This window comes from Oppia nitens, unplaced genomic scaffold, assembly GCF_028296485.1.
Source record: "Oppia nitens isolate AA-2021 unplaced genomic scaffold, nextdenovo-longstitch-racon4-pilon3 scaffold3_pilon_pilon_pilon, whole genome shotgun sequence".
NCBI classification, from domain to species: domain Eukaryota; kingdom Metazoa; phylum Arthropoda; class Arachnida; order Sarcoptiformes; family Oppiidae; genus Oppia; species Oppia nitens.
Genome location: NW_026533221.1, coordinates 9,627,991 through 9,644,851, shown reverse-complemented (window position 1 = coordinate 9,644,851; position 16,861 = coordinate 9,627,991). Strand labels below are relative to the sequence as shown.

Sequence of the window (16,861 nt, the reverse complement as noted above, 5' to 3'; positions counted from 1 at the left end):
ATCCCATAATAAAGTTCATAAATTAAAATATTAAAAAAATTAATATATTTTTTAAAAATAACTAATAATGATAATGTCAAATTAATCAAATATAATTTCATAAATAATTTACATTATTTTCTTGAGCATCTAAGCATTGAAAATATTGAACATAATAAATAATCAATGCTAACAATAAACAAAAATTTAATTTCATTGCGAATAATTTTTTTGTATTACTGTAAAAATTATTTAAAAAATACTCTATTTATATACTAACTAAATTATACACGAATTAATTATATTTTAATCTTACTTATTATTAATAATTTCTTTATTTATTAATTTATTATACTATATTATGTAATGAGTATAATAATTCTAATAATTACTGTTTTAAAATATATTATATGCTATAATAAAATTATTACTAATACTATTAAGTTTTATATAAGTTTATTCTATTTATTATATTTTGAAATACACTATATTTTATTAATTTATTATATTATTTAAAAAAATGAAATATTTTTATCAACTTTTTTGTCGTCATACTATGAATATAATTAATTGACATATGTATATTATGTTCTATTAAGTTACTAATTTTGCAAATAAATAGTATTAAATAAATAAATTAAATTACTTATTTATATTATTATATAACTTTTGTTTTAATTACTTTTATAAAATTAAACTATAAATACTGTAATATTTACTGCTAATAATAAAAATAACTAATATAATTGATAATAAAAAATAAAATATATATTTTATTTTTTATTATCAATTATACTAGTTATTCGTTATTAATTAATTATATTCATAGTTTGATAAAAAATATTTCACTTTTTAATAATATAATAAATTAATAAAATATAGTCTATTTCAAAGTATAGCAAATAGAATAAACATATAAAAATACTTAATAGTATTATTAATAATTTTATTATACTATATAATATATTTTAAACCAGTAATTATTACAATTATTACATAATATAGTATAATAAAGAAATAAATAAAGAAATTATTAATAAAAAGTAAGGTTAAAATATAATTTAGTTTGTATATAAATAGATCATTTTGTTAAATAATTTTTTAATTTACTGATAATATCTTAGTAATTACTTTTAGTAGAGTAATACAAAAAAATTATTCGCAATGAAATTAAATTTTTGTTTATTGTTAGCATTGATTATTTATTATGTTCAGTATTTTCAATGCTCAGATGCTCACGAAAATAATGTAAATTGTTTATGAAATTATATTTGATTAATTTGATTAATGTGACATTATCATTATTAGTTATTTTTAAAAAATATATATTAATTTTCTAAATTTTTTTATTTATATACTGTTAATATATTAGGAAATATTCATATATTCATTGGTCAACGGGAGTAATATTGGTGATCTGTACAATGCAAACAGTGGCCAATTTATCGGCACTAATATATTTGGCAATCGTTTGGCCAATTTGTCGGTTCAATCAAATAGTGTGGGAGATGATGATCAAAATATAAACATTGCAATTGTTTACAATGTTCATGATAAATTTAACCATTTTCAATTGACTAGTTTACAAAAATTGCATCTATTAGCCCAATCAATTAAAGTAGATGATGATAATGGTGCTAACAAATATCTGCTTGATCATCAATCCTCAACAAATGTGCAAGTAGCGTTTATCAAAACTATCAAAAGTAAATCTCAGCATGTCAATTTAGATGATGATAGTGTCAAAGCCGCTATCAATTGGGAAAGTCTATTGCATACCAGTGCCACACATGTTGTTGTGGGCATTGAATGGGGCACTCGGCTTATCGCTGCGATCGGCGATAGCAATAGTGGCAATAAAAACAGTGCTATTATTGGCAACCAATTGGAGCGCACTGTCCAAACGGTTTACAATAACGTAGAAATCAATGGCCAATTCAAGTCATACAACAATAAGATAAATAATATTAATTTATTTGACTACCGGTTCAAATTGTTTACCGATATTAAACCTGATACTACACCCGTTACTATTGTCGATGCTATTTCCTATGTAAAATACTATAAAACTGACCATGCTAAACAATTGAACTACAAGATTATGCCGATTAGTCATTTGATTTCATTAATGACTCAAACAAAACCCAATTATAAAACAATTGCAAAACAAATTGATAATGAAATTGTTGATAAATTTGTACAATTATTTTATAATATGATTACAATTGAACAACAATTCAATGATTATATTTATGGTAAACAATCAGTCAAAGATAGATTATCAGTGGCTAATCTAACTGAACTCAAACATGATTTTGTTTTATTTAAAAATAATTTTTCAAAAAAATTGATTGAATTGCTTAATAAAATTGACACAATAGATGATAATGATTGGTCTCAATTTGTTAATCATTATGATGTGAGTCATTCAAAAGTTGATGAATTCAATAGTAAACTTAAAAAGTTTCAATCACTGGTGTCTACTCATCATCAGCTTATTGATCCAATTGTTTCAAATGTCAATAGATCATCAACATTATCATCATCATCGGTATCATTGCAACAAACAAAAACGTCAAAATACTATAATGAAAATTTTATTTACATATGTGGTGGTAATTATAAAAACAAATGTTATAAATATGATATACGTAAAAAAGTGTGGCAACAAATTGCTAGTATGAACTATGGTAGACGTGGTTTTAGTTTAATTACATTATATAATCAATTGTTTGCCATCGAAGGTCTGAATGTATGAAATCAATTTGAATTTCCTTTATATACCGTTTATATAATTTTATATAAAATTTCTAATTTATCTTTTAGGATGAGCCGTATTACTCGGTTGAAGTATATGACCCGTACAATAATTTTTGGCGATTGGGTTCGTCATTAAATATTAAACGACAGTAAATATTGATTATAATAATATTTTTAGATTACTCTAATAGTTTGTACAAAAAAATTACAATTATTTTTTTCAGATATTATGGTGCTACTGTTTTATACAATAATATTTATGTATGTGGTGGCAGTTATAATGATTGTATGTTATTATTTATATATAAATTTATAAACCTGTATACATAATTGTTAGCTTTATATAATAATTATTTTTATAGGGATAAAATCGTGTGAATATTATACGCCATCAACTGATGAATGGATGTTTAGTACACCACTGACCAGTGGTCGCAGTGAACTGGCTCTGGTAGCACATGATGGCTATATCTATGCCATTGGCGGAAGAGATAATAGCAATTATGGATTAGATTTAGTCGAAAGATTTAATACACAAAACAAAATATGGAGTCGAATGGCTAATATGTTATTTAAACGGTTTAATTAAATATTATTATAACTATTATGTTGTTGTTGAATAGTAACGATAAAATTATTATATATGTTTAAAAAATATATATTTAGTACCCAATGTGCTTCAGCATCATTCATGGGTAGTATATATGTTTGCGGAGGTATTTACAACACTAATGACAGCTATTATTATACAAATTCTTGCGAGAAATATGATTCAGATAAAAATCAATGGACTTCTATCGGTAAGTCATAAAATATTATTAATATATGCTTATATAATAAAAGTTATATTACTAAAAATAAATATTAAAACTAATTAATTAATATATATATTATAGCTAATATGACTACATCGAGAAGTGATTTTCATTTACTTGTATACAATGATAAATTGTACGCCATTGGAGATAGTTGTATGATATTTTCATTTACTACAATATAAAAAACAAATAATCTAAGATTAATGAAATAAATATTTTGATTTTTTTTAGCCCAAATTGATGTTTACGATTATCAATCGGATATTTGGACTAATACAGTGTCACTGCCTAATTATAATTATGAATTTGGGGTAATGTTATTTTTTTACAAAATAATTTTTATAAATATTTTTTTAAAATTTAAATAGGCAGCAATTCTATAAACAATTAAATGATGGTTTAACGTTATTAACAATTTTAAACAATAATGTTTGTCAATATGAATACATTGAATATTAATTTAAAATTAGTTTATTATATTCATTATTTAACCAATTATTTTTATTTAATAATTATTACATATAAAAATTTATGTTTATAGATTCAATAGATGGCAATATATAGTACAGTATATATATATACTGTATAGTATTATAGTAAATTTATATAGCTCAAGTTTCAATATTAAATTAAAGCTAAATTGCTAATAATTTTAATAAATTGATAGCAATTTAGTAAAACAAATATTTATTTTATTTGATAAAAAAATAAATTACATTATCAAGCAATTAATACACACATTATTATATAGTATTATACCGTATAGTAATATTATTTGTAATAAATTAAAATTAATTTATACTAATTAATTTACATTATAACTCAAAATTATTAAAGTAGAAATCAAATTAAATATACAGTATTATTTGATACAATAAAATAATTATAGCATACATAGATGCAAACATTTTCAGCAACTTATTTATTTTAATATTAATATAAATTTGTGTATACTATACTTGTATTATCATTATTAAATAAAAATCTAAATAAAATAATTTAAAATATATAAATTTAATTAATATTTATATAATGCACTTATATAATAAACTGCAGTATATTAATTTAAAACAAATTCAATAGTGTTCCCAATTAAGTTCAATATCCGGATTAATATAAATCCTAGCAATTTGTGTACATTTATTGCACATTTCATGTAAATAGTTATCATTTTGAAAACCATTTTCGCCATATAATCGTAAAGTTTTCAAATTTCGAAACCGAATCATCAATTTCAACAAATTTTCAGTTATTTTCAGATTTTTTAGCGATAAATACTCGAGATTTGGCATATTATAGACAATTTTTGACATATTATTGTCTTCATTATCATCTATAAGATGATACTCTGTATCAAACGTCAAGTGAGTCAATCGTTTACTTCTAATCAATTGTAAAAGATTTTTGACATTATATCCTCTGATCTCTAGTCGTCGCAAACTATTAAACTGATTGTTGATTACTGTCAACAAGTTTTCATCGACTTTCGGAGCATTTATGACAAGTGATAATCGCTTTAATTGTCGACACTTGAGTCCAATTTTCTGAAGATTATCAACAAATAGCGGACACATACTGTTCTTGAAGAATGTAATCTGAAGATCATTCAATTGATTCATTTGCGACAATCCTGTCATCAGTATTTCAATGTATTTCTCATCGCAAGGCCTATCAATTGTCACATCAATTGATTTCATACCAGACTTATAGTTGAAGACAAACCTTTGAAAATCTTGCGAGTCTTTGGCTGAAAATTCAAAGACAAACTTCTGAAGTTTGCTAAATACTTCTTTACCATCGCTGGTAAATAGCAGCGAAAATGCCGAAAATGCTGTTGAATTCAATGGGAAACTAAAGTCTTTCATAATATCTAAGTTAAGAGCCGTAATGTTTAAGCATTTCTGGATATTTTGTTCAATAAACTTGTGAAACAAATTGCTGTTAATTGTTTTAAATGTAATATTTTTCAATTGTTTAGCAAATTTTTCGAAAAACCTTTCGATAGTTTCCTTATTGATGTCGCCATCGGTGGTAATATATATGGTATGCAAGTGATGACATTGTTTGACTATCAGATCAAAAAGTGAGACGTTGTCAGTAATGTTAATATTTATATAAATTGATGTAATGTTTGGACATTTCTTCAAAATGGTCTCAAATGCTGTCAAAACTAAACTTTTGTCGCATTTATTATTATTAAAAAATATTTGATTTTTATTTATTATTAGTTCAGTTTGTGTCGTAAATATCAATCTTTGCCACTGTTTTGCTATACATTCGTATTGAAATTTTTGATTAAATGTTAATTGACTTAACAATACTTCACATAAGTCATCGCCAAATCTATCAAATGAATCTTTACTGTAATTTTGTGGCATTTTTTAAAAGTATTAATTATATTAGATTTCACAAAAATATAGTATATATTACATATATATTACAATATTAAATATTAAAAAAATAATAATAACTTCAGCAGTTTAGTTATATTTAGTCATTTCTTGATAAAAATACAACATAACATAAATACAGTATAACGTATTACATTAATAAAATTTATTTTTTTAATATCCTAGCATCGTCATATTGATGTGTAATTTATATAAACAACTAAATGCTAACATTAATAACTACAGCATAATAGACATTTGTTTACATTATCTAATAAAATGTTTATTTTATGTAATTTCATAGAATATTCTGTGTATTACATATAGATATTGATACAGAGATTGTAAATAAAGTAATAAAATATTAACTATACAGTGTATATAGATATAATACATGCGCTAATACTGTATAATAGTTACATTACAGTATCGTATAATAAGTGAAACTTCAGTACTGTATGTTATTTTATGGCATAATATTTAGGTTATATTTTATTAGAGAATTAATAAGTTTTATGATATATAGTTAATAAATATTATAATATGAGTTGAGTTTAGTAAATTTCATGTCCTATGGTTTAATATTAATATAATTAAGCAAACACATAAAACTTATATTTAAATATTAATTTAATCGTTAAGTTTATTTATGAAATTGCTAGTACAGTATATCATAAGATATATTATCAATAATAATTTATTATACCATATTTTCCCCCAAAATTGTTTACTATGGATACACTTGAATATATAATTCAAGTGTATTACAGAAACTTTATTTATTAACTGCTAATTAATTTTAAATTATAAAAATTATTGTTATATAAGTATTGTAAAATACGGATTTAAAGTGCAATACAGTCACGTAATATTTATATTGAAAATTATTAATTAATAATTTATGTCTTTTATTATTTATTGTTATTAGTTTTTTAATACATACAATTTGATTGTCAATTTAATTTTATGAATGACACTATTATTCACTATAATTTCTTTGTCTATTATAACTTTGGCTATAACTTAATTAAAATCTCTCTCTCTCTCTCTCTCTCTCTCTCTCTCTCTCTCTCTCTCTCTCTCTCTCTCTCTTTCTCTCTCTCTAGCTTTCTCTGTATAATAATAATACAAATACTGTACAATAACAATGATTTATTTTAAAAACCTACTAAATTATATAACTACTAACAATGACAAACGGAAATTATATTGTTAATAAAAATGACAAACTATTGAGATTTTTTAAGTCATTAGTGATTAACAGGTTTTCAATTGAAAGAAAAAATTCCTATATTGTTATAATAGTGAAGAAAAAGTCTAATTTAATTTATAATACACTAATATATCAATGTTAGGGATCTAATCAAGTTATTGATATATATATATAGCAAAAAAATGAATTTTTTAGTAAATATTAGTTGTTTAGCCATCACTCTCATCGTCATCATTGGCACCGGTGTCCTAGTGTCGGGTGAAGACAAAAAATGTGACATAACTGAAGAACAGGCCGAAAGTTGCGGCGTTAAAATGCAATTATTGAATGAAAACGTGACACTTCCCAAAACAGATCAGGAAATACTTGACAAATGTGGCGATATTAACAAAGGGATCGACTGTTTTCAAAATTATGCCAAAAACTGTTTGGATAATATGTCGGCCCGTATGATGACAATGATTGCCCGTAACGGCAAAAAATTGGCCGACAAAGTGTGCAATAGTGAGGCCAGTCGTAAAGGTAATAGGATTCAACTAATAGTAATAGAACTGTAAGATAATTGATTGGATAATATTTTTTTAATTTTACTTTCTTTTAAATAGAGTTAATACAACATTTCAATTGTTGGCCAACAGCTGAAGATTTGCGTTCAATTAATATCTGTTTTGACAAATATATCGTCCAAATGGAGAGTTTGGCCACCGTTTCAAATGAAGATCGTATACCAATAACCTGTTGTTCGTATCAAATGTTAAAGTCGTGTCTTAAGGAAAAAGGTTCACAAAAATGCAATAAACCAGAATCGGTGGCCTATATCGACAATATGGCCACAGGAGTGGTAAGTATTGACTTTCAGTTTAGAGTTTCAGATTTCATTTCTCTTATAAAATATTTTTTTTTTAATTTAAAAAATTATTTTTGTAAATGATTTTTAATATATGTTGACTAGACTGGTGAATTGGTTAAGTTTGTTTGCGGCAAATTCAAGACCATTGATGACTGTAAAACCAAAATGAATGGCGATTCGTGGAAAAACCTACAGGAAATGGTGGCCAGCGATGACCCGGAGGTGATTAAGTCAAAGAAAAAGTATCCGACACCGTTTACAGCCATGAGAGAGATTATTAAAAAATTTAGAAATTAAATAAATATTTTTGAATTGTTAAGTATAAACATAAAATATTGTTGTTTTTTTCTCAATAAAAATTTGTTGAATAAATTAATCATTGAATCTATGTGTTAGTAGTAAATTGATTTAGTAAAATTTTATTTATAGATAATTTTTGTTGTTGTAAATATTGCAAACTTAAATATTGTATAAACTGTATTTTATATACAGTGTATTGATTTAAAGTAGAGATTCAAAAATATTTACCTCAATTGCTATCAATATTTTTATTAAAATTATTAATACTAACAATATAAGTATACATAAGTATACATTGTAAGTAAAGTGTTTGCTTAATTGTTTATGAGCTAATACAGTATTGATAATACAGTAGCAATTTGATATAATACTGTATTAATAGTGCATTTCAGAGTCAATTAATTATATTGTGTTTAAAGCACCTGTAGTTTACAGGCCAGTATCATAAATAGGTTCAATAAGTAGATTCAATATTATTAAGAAAATTAGATTAAACTGTATATAAGTTTACACTATTAATAGATTAATAAGAAATTTATTTTAATTAAATTTTATTTTAAAAAATTAATGGTAAAAATTTCTTAAAATATATGAAATACTATTTTTTATGATCACACAATAGTTTTAATACTAAATTAATTAATTTTGCTACAAACAAAATAACTCAAAATTGATTCAAATTTTCCATAAATTTTATATTATTTATTTACTTTAATTATGTCGATTACAGTCAAAAATATATTTTTTAAAATTGAAAACTTTAACACATGAGTAACTCAAGTCATTAAATGCTTTCACATTTAAAAAAATATTTAGACAAAAATATAATGAATGTATTTTCCATATTTAAAAAACAAAAGTATTTTTTTTAACTCACGTAATATAGATATTAGGCATAAAATTAATAATTAATTTAAGAATTGTCTCCTATTAAGACAGACACTTAAAAAATATAAATAATAAAAGATAAAATAAAATCACTCATATAAATAAAATTTTCATTGTTTATTTTCAATTTGATTTTATCAATGGTATTATCAATTTGATGACTAAAATCATAAAACAAATTAGAAAAACAAAATAATTGTTTTTATAAATCAAATGGAAATTTCTTGTTTTTTAAGCATTTAAATGTGAAAGTCATAAAATTGCAATTATTTTATTGACTGACTAACCGATTAATTTATTGATTCACATTAAAAACAATATAATTATTATAATATTTTAAGCTAGCTCTTTTTAGCAACAATACACCTTGCTTATTTGACAAAAAATAGATAAATTGTAGCAAATATTTAATTAATTGTAAACAAAAAAATTTTCATATGTGGTATATAAATATTAGGATTACTAAATTATAGTTTCAGATAATTTTTTTTAACGGCCAATATTTAATAATCATACTGTACCCTGATTACTTTCATAATTATTTTTAAATTTTATTATTTTTCTCATAATAAATAATCTCATATTTCTGTAAATTATTAAAAGAAATACAATATATTTAATATGTCGACAATTTTACAAAAACTTTTAACTCAGTGTTCATCAATAGTGCTATTGTTAGCACTGGTAGTCAATGGACGTCCGAAATGTGAAATTTCCGACGCTTATGCCAATGAATGCGGCAAAAAGTTAATGTTTATATCGCCCGATGAGGTACACCTGCCTAATGATGACACGGAATTGAAGACCCGATGCGCCGACATTGACGAAGGACTCAAGTGTCTGAAAAAGTATAGCAAAAGTTGTTTGGATCCGTTTGCCACACAAATGATGAATTTGGTCGTCAAAAATGGCGACAAACTTGAGGCCAAATATTGCAAGAATGACTCAGAAAGGCTAAGTATGTATTACTAAAATGTGTATTGTATTCAAAAGGGGTAGTCATTCAACAAAAAAATTCATTATTTTATTTTTCCCCCCAAAAGAACTGCTGAAATCCTTCCAGTGCGCCAAAGATGCCGATTTGTCACCCATTAAGTTATGTATCGCTAAATTTGTCGTTCAGGCCGAACACTTGGCCGACGTTCCCGGCGATCACCGAATACCTGCTGCCTGTTGTTCCTTTCAAATGCTGAAAAAATGTATTCAAGATAAGTCTGTAGGTCTGTGCAACCAACCCGACAAAGTTAACTATATAACCAACTTTTTAACTGAATTGGTATGTATTATATATATAGATATTTATTTTTATCAATTTTTAATAATCATAAATATATAGATTCATTAAATATAATGTTTGTGATTTAGACTAGTGATGTTGTGAAGACAGGATGCGGTAGGTTTGACAGTCTGACCCATTGTAACAGTGCTATGGATAAGAAGGAATGGGAGAAACTGAAAGAGTTGGTCTCGTCCGACAATATGGATGTAATTCTGGCCAAACGGGTCGACTCATCACCATTTATGGCGCTCAAGCATATCATGAAACATCTAATTGAAGAATAAAAAATTATTTTTGAATTATTTTTTTTAATTATATTACTACTTATTTGCTAATAATTTATATATAATTAGCAATAACAATAAAATTAACAATACATATATTGTTTATGCAACATTGATAACAAACAAAATTATTTTTATTCACTATTATTACAAATAATTTACTGAATTTGAATATCCAATTCATTTATAACATAAATTATTATTTATTTAGACAAAAAAAGAGAGAAACCGATCATTTCTATCAATTCATATCTATATAAATAATATATATTTTTTTCACTATTATAGCTTTAATTAATTTTATGCTAATATATAATTTAATAAATGACAAACAATAAATACATTTTTTTACCGAACATGACATTACGTTTTTTTAAAAATTTTTATTTGAACAGTCAAATAGTTGTTAAACATTTAGTTTAATATTTTTAGTTTAATATGTAATAAATTTACAAAAAATATACTAATAAATATTTTTTCTAATAGCTTTATAATATCTGATAAATATATATATATATATATTAAATAATTTAATTATTTATTTAATAAGAATTGACAAAATTCTTAAATAAATAAAAAAAAATTGTTTTTAATATATTTTAGATTATTCTAATTGTAATAATTACATAAATAAAATTTAAAAAATTATTGCATAATAGTGAACAAATAAAATCATTAACATAATTAATTTTTCAAAAATTAGTGAATTTGTATTGAAACAAATAATAACAATAGTAAACAATATAATATAAACAAAACAATATAAAAACTAAAGAAAAATACTAAAGAAAGTAAAAGTAATTTTTTTATAGATTTTAGTTATAAGATTTATTTTAAATAAATTATAAATGTGTGCTTTAAAATAATTTTATCTATCATTAATTATGAAATATATTTTAAAAATTGTTTTTAAAACATACAGTATATTTCAAAACATATGTAAGTGTAAAAATATCAACAATTGTGCTGTCTTATTAATGGTTTTTAGTTATTAATTAGTTTTTTAGTTGACATTACAATAGAAATTATTAAGACTAATAAGCAAACTATTAAAAATTAATTAAAAATTATTAATGATAAATGTTAATATAATAAAATTACTATTATAATTTCAAATAAATTATGTAGATGCAAATTATTACTGTAAAAATACACTATATATAAATTTTTGAAATACAATAATTTTTTCATTAAACTAATATGATAAAAAATTGTTAAGAAAAACATTTTTTTATTATATTAGATAGTTTATAGCTAAAATTTTATTTTTGTTATTAAAAAAAATATCATGTACAATTTATTAAATTACGTTAGCTATGGTAAGTAATAAAAACATTTAAAAATAATGTTTAAAACATTAATTTATTCTTATGTATTAATTAACATTTATTTGATATTTATTTAGTTATCATTTTGTTAATTATACCGCAAATTATATTGTCGTGTGATGTGGATCACCATAAACTAGAAGTATGTGTAGAAGAGTCCGTATTTATCGGTAATCCCAATGCCATAGTGCCGGCCAATGATGCAGAAATGGAGCAGCATTGCAGGTATATTGATAACTAAATATATTATCCGTTAATATATATGTCTACAACAGTATGGTTAAGGGCGGCATTAAGTGTGCGGGTGATTACGCCGATACATGTCTGAATGGTTTGGCGCAATCGGTTACCCGGATAATTGTCAAAAATTTTGATAGCCATATGCATAAACGATGCAATCAACCGAAAGATAGGGCAGACTTTATCGATAATGTCAAATGTTTTCTACCAAAAGAAAAGATGAAACCATTGTATGTCTGTTACGATAAATATATTAAATCAATGGATATTGCCGTACATATGCCCAAAACAGACGCATTTATGCCATTGGTTTGCTGTGGCTTTCATTTGTTCAAACAATGTGTTTTGACTGAAACCAAAAAGATCTGCAGTGATGCTCACGCAGAGTATTGGGACGACGTTTATGACGAAATTGTCAGTCAATTATTATTATTATTAATGTTATCAGATTTGTTGATCAATTTTTATTAATAATGTTTTCTTATGCTTTATTCATATATATATATATTGTTGTTATTGGTCTCGACAGTCGGCAGAGGCTATTACCTATGCGTGCAATCAATTTGAGACGGTAGACGAATGTAGCAAAAATTTGGACCCTAAATACTGGACCCAATTGTCGACTATAGACAAGGCAACTGATCCGGCCGTCTGGGATCATGGTCGCACCACTTTTATTAAGTATGTCCTCGATCTAATCCAATCGTTTCATATGGATAGTTCATAAATATTTTATTAAATAATTTGATATGTTTTTTAAAAATAAATATTTTATTGTTTTATCAAAATTAATTTTAATTTGTTTACTGCTATTATTGTTTATTAGTTTTCGTAATCAAAAATGAAATTATAATTTTAATTTTAATAACACTTTTATAATTTGTTTTTTTTCTAAATATTACTATTAATTTGTTTGTATAATTAAATTTATCTTTTTCTTGTAATGAAAATCTTATAAATTTAAATAAAATAAAAAAGTGCACAACAAGTTGCTCAAAATTATATATTAATAGAAAATTATTTTATTTTATTTAACTATTACTTATTATAATTGGCAAATTAGCAAATTTAAATGTTTTTCTATACAATAAACAACATTCATTAGTTAGCTATTGTGTCTTATAATTAATGGTTTTGATTGATAAATTATTATTTTAATAATAATGTAAATTGTTGTTATAGCTATTGATAATAAATGAGTTTTTAACAATAGGAACAAATAATTAGTTGTTGATTAATTTGTTTTAATTAAATAATTAAAAAATACAATGAAATTAAATTTAGTAAATTATTATCACTTAATATATAAATAAAAGACAAAGTCAATTGAAAAATATTACTAATTTCTATTGACTTTCTATAGATAATCTTGAAATTTTATCATGGCAAATTTATATGCAAACTTAGTTTTTATTTGTGGTTTGTATATTTTTAATTATTACATTTTATTTATTATAAAAAATTATTACTTTTAAAACATTTTGATATATATACATGATATAATATTTTATTGCTCGTAATTAGATAACAATAATTAATATTTTTATAATTATAATTATAAATAAAACTTTTTTTTTATTAGCAATACTTGTGGCCATAGCACCTGGATACAAATTTGATTGCAAGATGACATTCGAGCAATTAGACGAATGTGTAGAGCACGCCATGTTTATCGGTAATCGTAACGCCATAGTGCCGACCAATGAGGCCGAAATGGATCAGCACTGCAAGTAATATCATATATAAACTATAAATAATACAATGATAACTATTTTTAATATTAATAAAAAAAATAAGTGTATATAAAATTTACTGATAGCACAATCAAAGACGGTATCTCATGCGCCCGCGACTACGCATCTACCTGTGTAACCGGTTTCCCGCAACAGGTGACCGGTATGGTACTGACCAATGTTGGACAACTGATGGAGAAACGATGCGGTACACCGAAAGAAAGGGCAGAGTTTTTAGAAAATGTCAAATGTTTTATACCCAGTGCTGAAAAAATGAAACCATTGCACGACTGTTTTGACAAAAATATTAAGATCATGGAGTTGGCCAGTCAGCTCAATGCCGACGACCCGCATATGGCCTTTGTTTGCTGCGGTCATCATCTGTTCAAACAGTGTATTGTTCAAAACACTGCAAAGATTTGCAGCAGTGGTCACGCAGACTATTGGGATGACGTGTTTGATGAAGTGGTCAGTTAGTTATTAGTTGGCGATGGGGGGAGGGGAGGGGTTAAAAATTCAATTATTTTGAGGCTAACATTTATATCCTATTTATAGGCCTCTGAGGTTATAGCGTTCGCGTGCGGCGACTTTGACACTGTCAATGTTTGCCAAAATAAAATGGATCCGAAATACTGGAGCCAATTGGCAACCATTGATTCGGCAACTGATCCAGCCGTATGGCACCATAGTTATAAAACACCCGTTAAATTTATGTTGGATATGATACACAAATTTCATATGGATGGATAAATTTCTACATAAGCTAGACTACAGAACATATTAGTTATTATTTTTTTTTTTTTGAGGGCTAAATCAGTTTTATGAAACATAATATAAAGTTTATTAATGATGGCTAAAGTAAATGACTGTAAAAACAATAATAAAATTTATAAAATATTTCACGAGATTTATTATTACTATATTTGATTTGAATAAATTGTTTAATTCATGATTTTTTTGTTAATTCATTTTATTCGTTATTTTATTTGACAGTTATTTGATTCGACAGTTATTATTTGAACAGTTATTTTTGAAACAAAGTCTTTATTTGATGACAATGAGTGAACCCAACGATCAGTCCAAAGTGTGTCCAATAAAAACACAATCACCGGTCACTCCTAGACAGTCAATTATATCATCAAACCAGATCCAGCCATCAGTTCCCAGTCAAGTGCAACCATCAGCACCAATAAAACTGCGACAGCCACACGAATGTATTGTTCACAGACCGCCATCACTACCACAACCACAGCATCCATCAGCTGCTTATGTGCCAACCGGTGAGCCGATAAAGACAGTCAATAGAAAACCTCAAGTCCGTAGTGATAGAAACAGTGATTTGGTTTACTCTGTTTTAATGGCATTTCAGGCTATACTCTGTGTTATCATAATTATTGTTTCGGTAGTAATTATCATATTTTTTGGTCATTGGAGTCAATCCAAGTATATGGAAACAGACTATATCTTCTGCATTCAGGAACCAAATGACTGTTACATCGACAAAGCGTTTGCTTATCTGGTCAGCTATTGGATGATTTTAGTCGAAATTATTGGTTTGGTAGCACTGGTCACCCAATTGCTCTGTTTTCAGATAACTTATGCAATTTTGATGACACTGTCCCCGTATATAGCGTTTTGCTTTATCCCATGGATAGTCGTGTGCGCTATGGTATATCGTAGACGACCGCCTACATCACAATCTAAAAGCGAGGAACGTATAGTTGTGGTTCACACCTAATGCCTACACCACTGTCCATCTTGTCATACATTTATCATTTAATTTACAGTATAGGCTTCATAATAATATTATTGACTTTTTAAGACTACAAACATTTTATTTTATTATTTTTTTGTTTCATTTTTATTTTATGTAGATTTTTAAATTTTGTATTTATATTAAATTTCTATATTATTTAATGTGCTTTCAAATAGTAATACAATAATAAAAATGTTATTTTTAATAAATTCGTAATATTCCTAACCTATAAACTGCATAATTATCTGTAAGTTACTACAGTATAACTAATGTGAAAATTATTAGGTGATTATAAAATGCAAAGATTAGTGTCTAACTATAGTATAGTAAAGTATAGATATAGTAAAATAGATTTTAGCCACAATTATCTAGAAAAATAATAACTAATATTTATAATATCAATAGTAACTTATTTATTATTTTATTGAAATTATATATTTTTTACAATTACAACATATCTATATTTTTATTTTAATGTTCTTTGAGTCATGTAAAACAAAGTATCAATTTATTTATTTATATTTATATATTTATAAATTCAGCAAATATTTTAATTTACAATTAAATCGTCTCATATTTGAGGAACATATTATTATTATTATTTTATTTATTTATTTATAATTTATTTTGAAAAAATATATGTTAATTTTCATTTTTCTGTTTACATTTTGTTGATTTTCTTTATAAATGCAATTCAATAATAATTATTGTATTATTAAAATGTCAAATAAAAAAACAATCAATAGTTGATTATAAATAAAAACTATATTACATATAAAATGATATACCGGTAGAGATGTAATAAAAAAACTGATAAGAAGTTCTCTCTTAATGAAAATAAACAATTACTATAAACTTAATATAATTATAATTTTCATTGATTTACATCAAACAAAATATATAAATATAAATAATATATTTTAAAAGTGGCAAATTATAAAATCAAATATAAGATATTTCATACATTGATTTTTTTATCTCTAACTTAAACTTATAAAGCAATTTATATACTAAATTATAATTTATAGTTTTAAATAATTTAA

The 16,861-nt window shown here is 24.5% G+C and overlaps 5 protein-coding genes across 5 annotated transcripts; all 5 read left to right on the top strand.

Moving 5' to 3' along the window:
• Nucleotides 1-1,088: 1,088 nt before the first annotated feature.
• On the top strand, nt 1,089-4,051 carry LOC128957570 (uncharacterized). The gene is made up of 9 exons (XM_054303359.1): nt 1,089-1,227; nt 1,352-2,731; nt 2,806-2,888; nt 2,964-3,025; nt 3,102-3,318; nt 3,406-3,539; nt 3,636-3,710; nt 3,789-3,868; nt 3,926-4,051. The coding sequence occupies exons 1-9, from the start codon at nt 1,144-1,146 to the stop codon at nt 3,938-3,940; spliced, it is 2,130 nt and encodes a 709-aa protein (XP_054159334.1). The 5' UTR covers nt 1,089-1,143; the 3' UTR covers nt 3,941-4,051.
• Nucleotides 4,052-7,327: 3,276 nt separating this feature from the next.
• Nucleotides 7,328-8,307, top strand: LOC128958238 (uncharacterized). The gene is made up of 3 exons (XM_054304053.1): nt 7,328-7,682; nt 7,766-8,001; nt 8,113-8,307. The coding sequence occupies exons 1-3, from the start codon at nt 7,343-7,345 to the stop codon at nt 8,305-8,307; spliced, it is 771 nt and encodes a 256-aa protein (XP_054160028.1). The 5' UTR covers nt 7,328-7,342.
• A 1,512-nt stretch (nt 8,308-9,819) lies between these two features.
• LOC128958237 (uncharacterized) lies at nt 9,820-10,761 on the top strand. The gene is made up of 3 exons (XM_054304052.1): nt 9,820-10,156; nt 10,242-10,474; nt 10,564-10,761. The coding sequence occupies exons 1-3, from the start codon at nt 9,820-9,822 to the stop codon at nt 10,759-10,761; spliced, it is 768 nt and encodes a 255-aa protein (XP_054160027.1).
• A 1,274-nt stretch (nt 10,762-12,035) lies between these two features.
• On the top strand, nt 12,036-13,056 carry LOC128958235 (uncharacterized). The gene is made up of 4 exons (XM_054304051.1): nt 12,036-12,080; nt 12,167-12,314; nt 12,365-12,743; nt 12,859-13,056. The coding sequence occupies exons 1-4, from the start codon at nt 12,050-12,052 to the stop codon at nt 13,054-13,056; spliced, it is 756 nt and encodes a 251-aa protein (XP_054160026.1). The 5' UTR covers nt 12,036-12,049.
• A 610-nt stretch (nt 13,057-13,666) lies between these two features.
• Nucleotides 13,667-14,834, top strand: LOC128958476 (uncharacterized). The gene is made up of 4 exons (XM_054304337.1): nt 13,667-13,748; nt 13,912-14,059; nt 14,149-14,530; nt 14,618-14,834. Exons 1-4 carry the CDS (start codon nt 13,712-13,714, stop codon nt 14,810-14,812), a joined length of 762 nt encoding a protein of 253 aa, XP_054160312.1. The 5' UTR covers nt 13,667-13,711; the 3' UTR covers nt 14,813-14,834.
• Nucleotides 14,835-16,861: the final 2,027 nt, after the last annotated feature.

What these genes read in the sequence shown, in the direction of transcription:
- LOC128958235 (XM_054304051.1), top strand. Translation starts at nt 12,050, where the DNA reads ATGTACAATTTATTAAATTACGTTAGCTATG. An exon ending in ATTAAATTACGTTAGCTATG is followed by an intron (nt 12,081 to 12,166) that starts GTAAGTAATAAA and finishes ATATTTATTTAG; the next exon opens with TTATCATTTTGTTAATTATA. An exon ending in GAAATGGAGCAGCATTGCAG is followed by an intron (nt 12,315 to 12,364) that starts GTATATTGATAA and finishes TGTCTACAACAG; the next exon opens with TATGGTTAAGGGCGGCATTA.
- LOC128958476 (XM_054304337.1), top strand. Translation starts at nt 13,712, where the DNA reads ATGGCAAATTTATATGCAAACTTAGTTTTTATTTGTG. An exon ending in GAAATGGATCAGCACTGCAA is followed by an intron (nt 14,060 to 14,148) that starts GTAATATCATAT and finishes ATTTACTGATAG; the next exon opens with CACAATCAAAGACGGTATCT. An exon ending in ATGACGTGTTTGATGAAGTG is followed by an intron (nt 14,531 to 14,617) that starts GTCAGTTAGTTA and finishes TCCTATTTATAG; the next exon opens with GCCTCTGAGGTTATAGCGTT.
- LOC128958238 (XM_054304053.1), top strand. Translation starts at nt 7,343, where the DNA reads ATGAATTTTTTAGTAAATATTAGTTGTTTAGCCATCACTCTCATCGTC. An exon ending in TAGTGAGGCCAGTCGTAAAG is followed by an intron (nt 7,683 to 7,765) that starts GTAATAGGATTC and finishes TCTTTTAAATAG; the next exon opens with AGTTAATACAACATTTCAAT. An exon ending in ACAATATGGCCACAGGAGTG is followed by an intron (nt 8,002 to 8,112) that starts GTAAGTATTGAC and finishes TATGTTGACTAG; the next exon opens with ACTGGTGAATTGGTTAAGTT.
- LOC128958237 (XM_054304052.1), top strand. Translation starts at nt 9,820, where the DNA reads ATGTCGACAATTTTACAAAAACTTTTAACTCAGTGTTCATCAATAGTG. An exon ending in GAATGACTCAGAAAGGCTAA is followed by an intron (nt 10,157 to 10,241) that starts GTATGTATTACT and finishes TCCCCCCAAAAG; the next exon opens with AACTGCTGAAATCCTTCCAG. An exon ending in CCAACTTTTTAACTGAATTG is followed by an intron (nt 10,475 to 10,563) that starts GTATGTATTATA and finishes TTTGTGATTTAG; the next exon opens with ACTAGTGATGTTGTGAAGAC.
- LOC128957570 (XM_054303359.1), top strand. Translation starts at nt 1,144, where the DNA reads ATGAAATTAAATTTTTGTTTATTGTTAGCATTGATTATTTATTATGTT. An exon ending in TGGTGGCAGTTATAATGATT is followed by an intron (nt 3,026 to 3,101) that starts GTATGTTATTAT and finishes TTATTTTTATAG; the next exon opens with GGATAAAATCGTGTGAATAT. An exon ending in GCTAATATGTTATTTAAACG is followed by an intron (nt 3,319 to 3,405) that starts GTTTAATTAAAT and finishes ATATATATTTAG; the next exon opens with TACCCAATGTGCTTCAGCAT.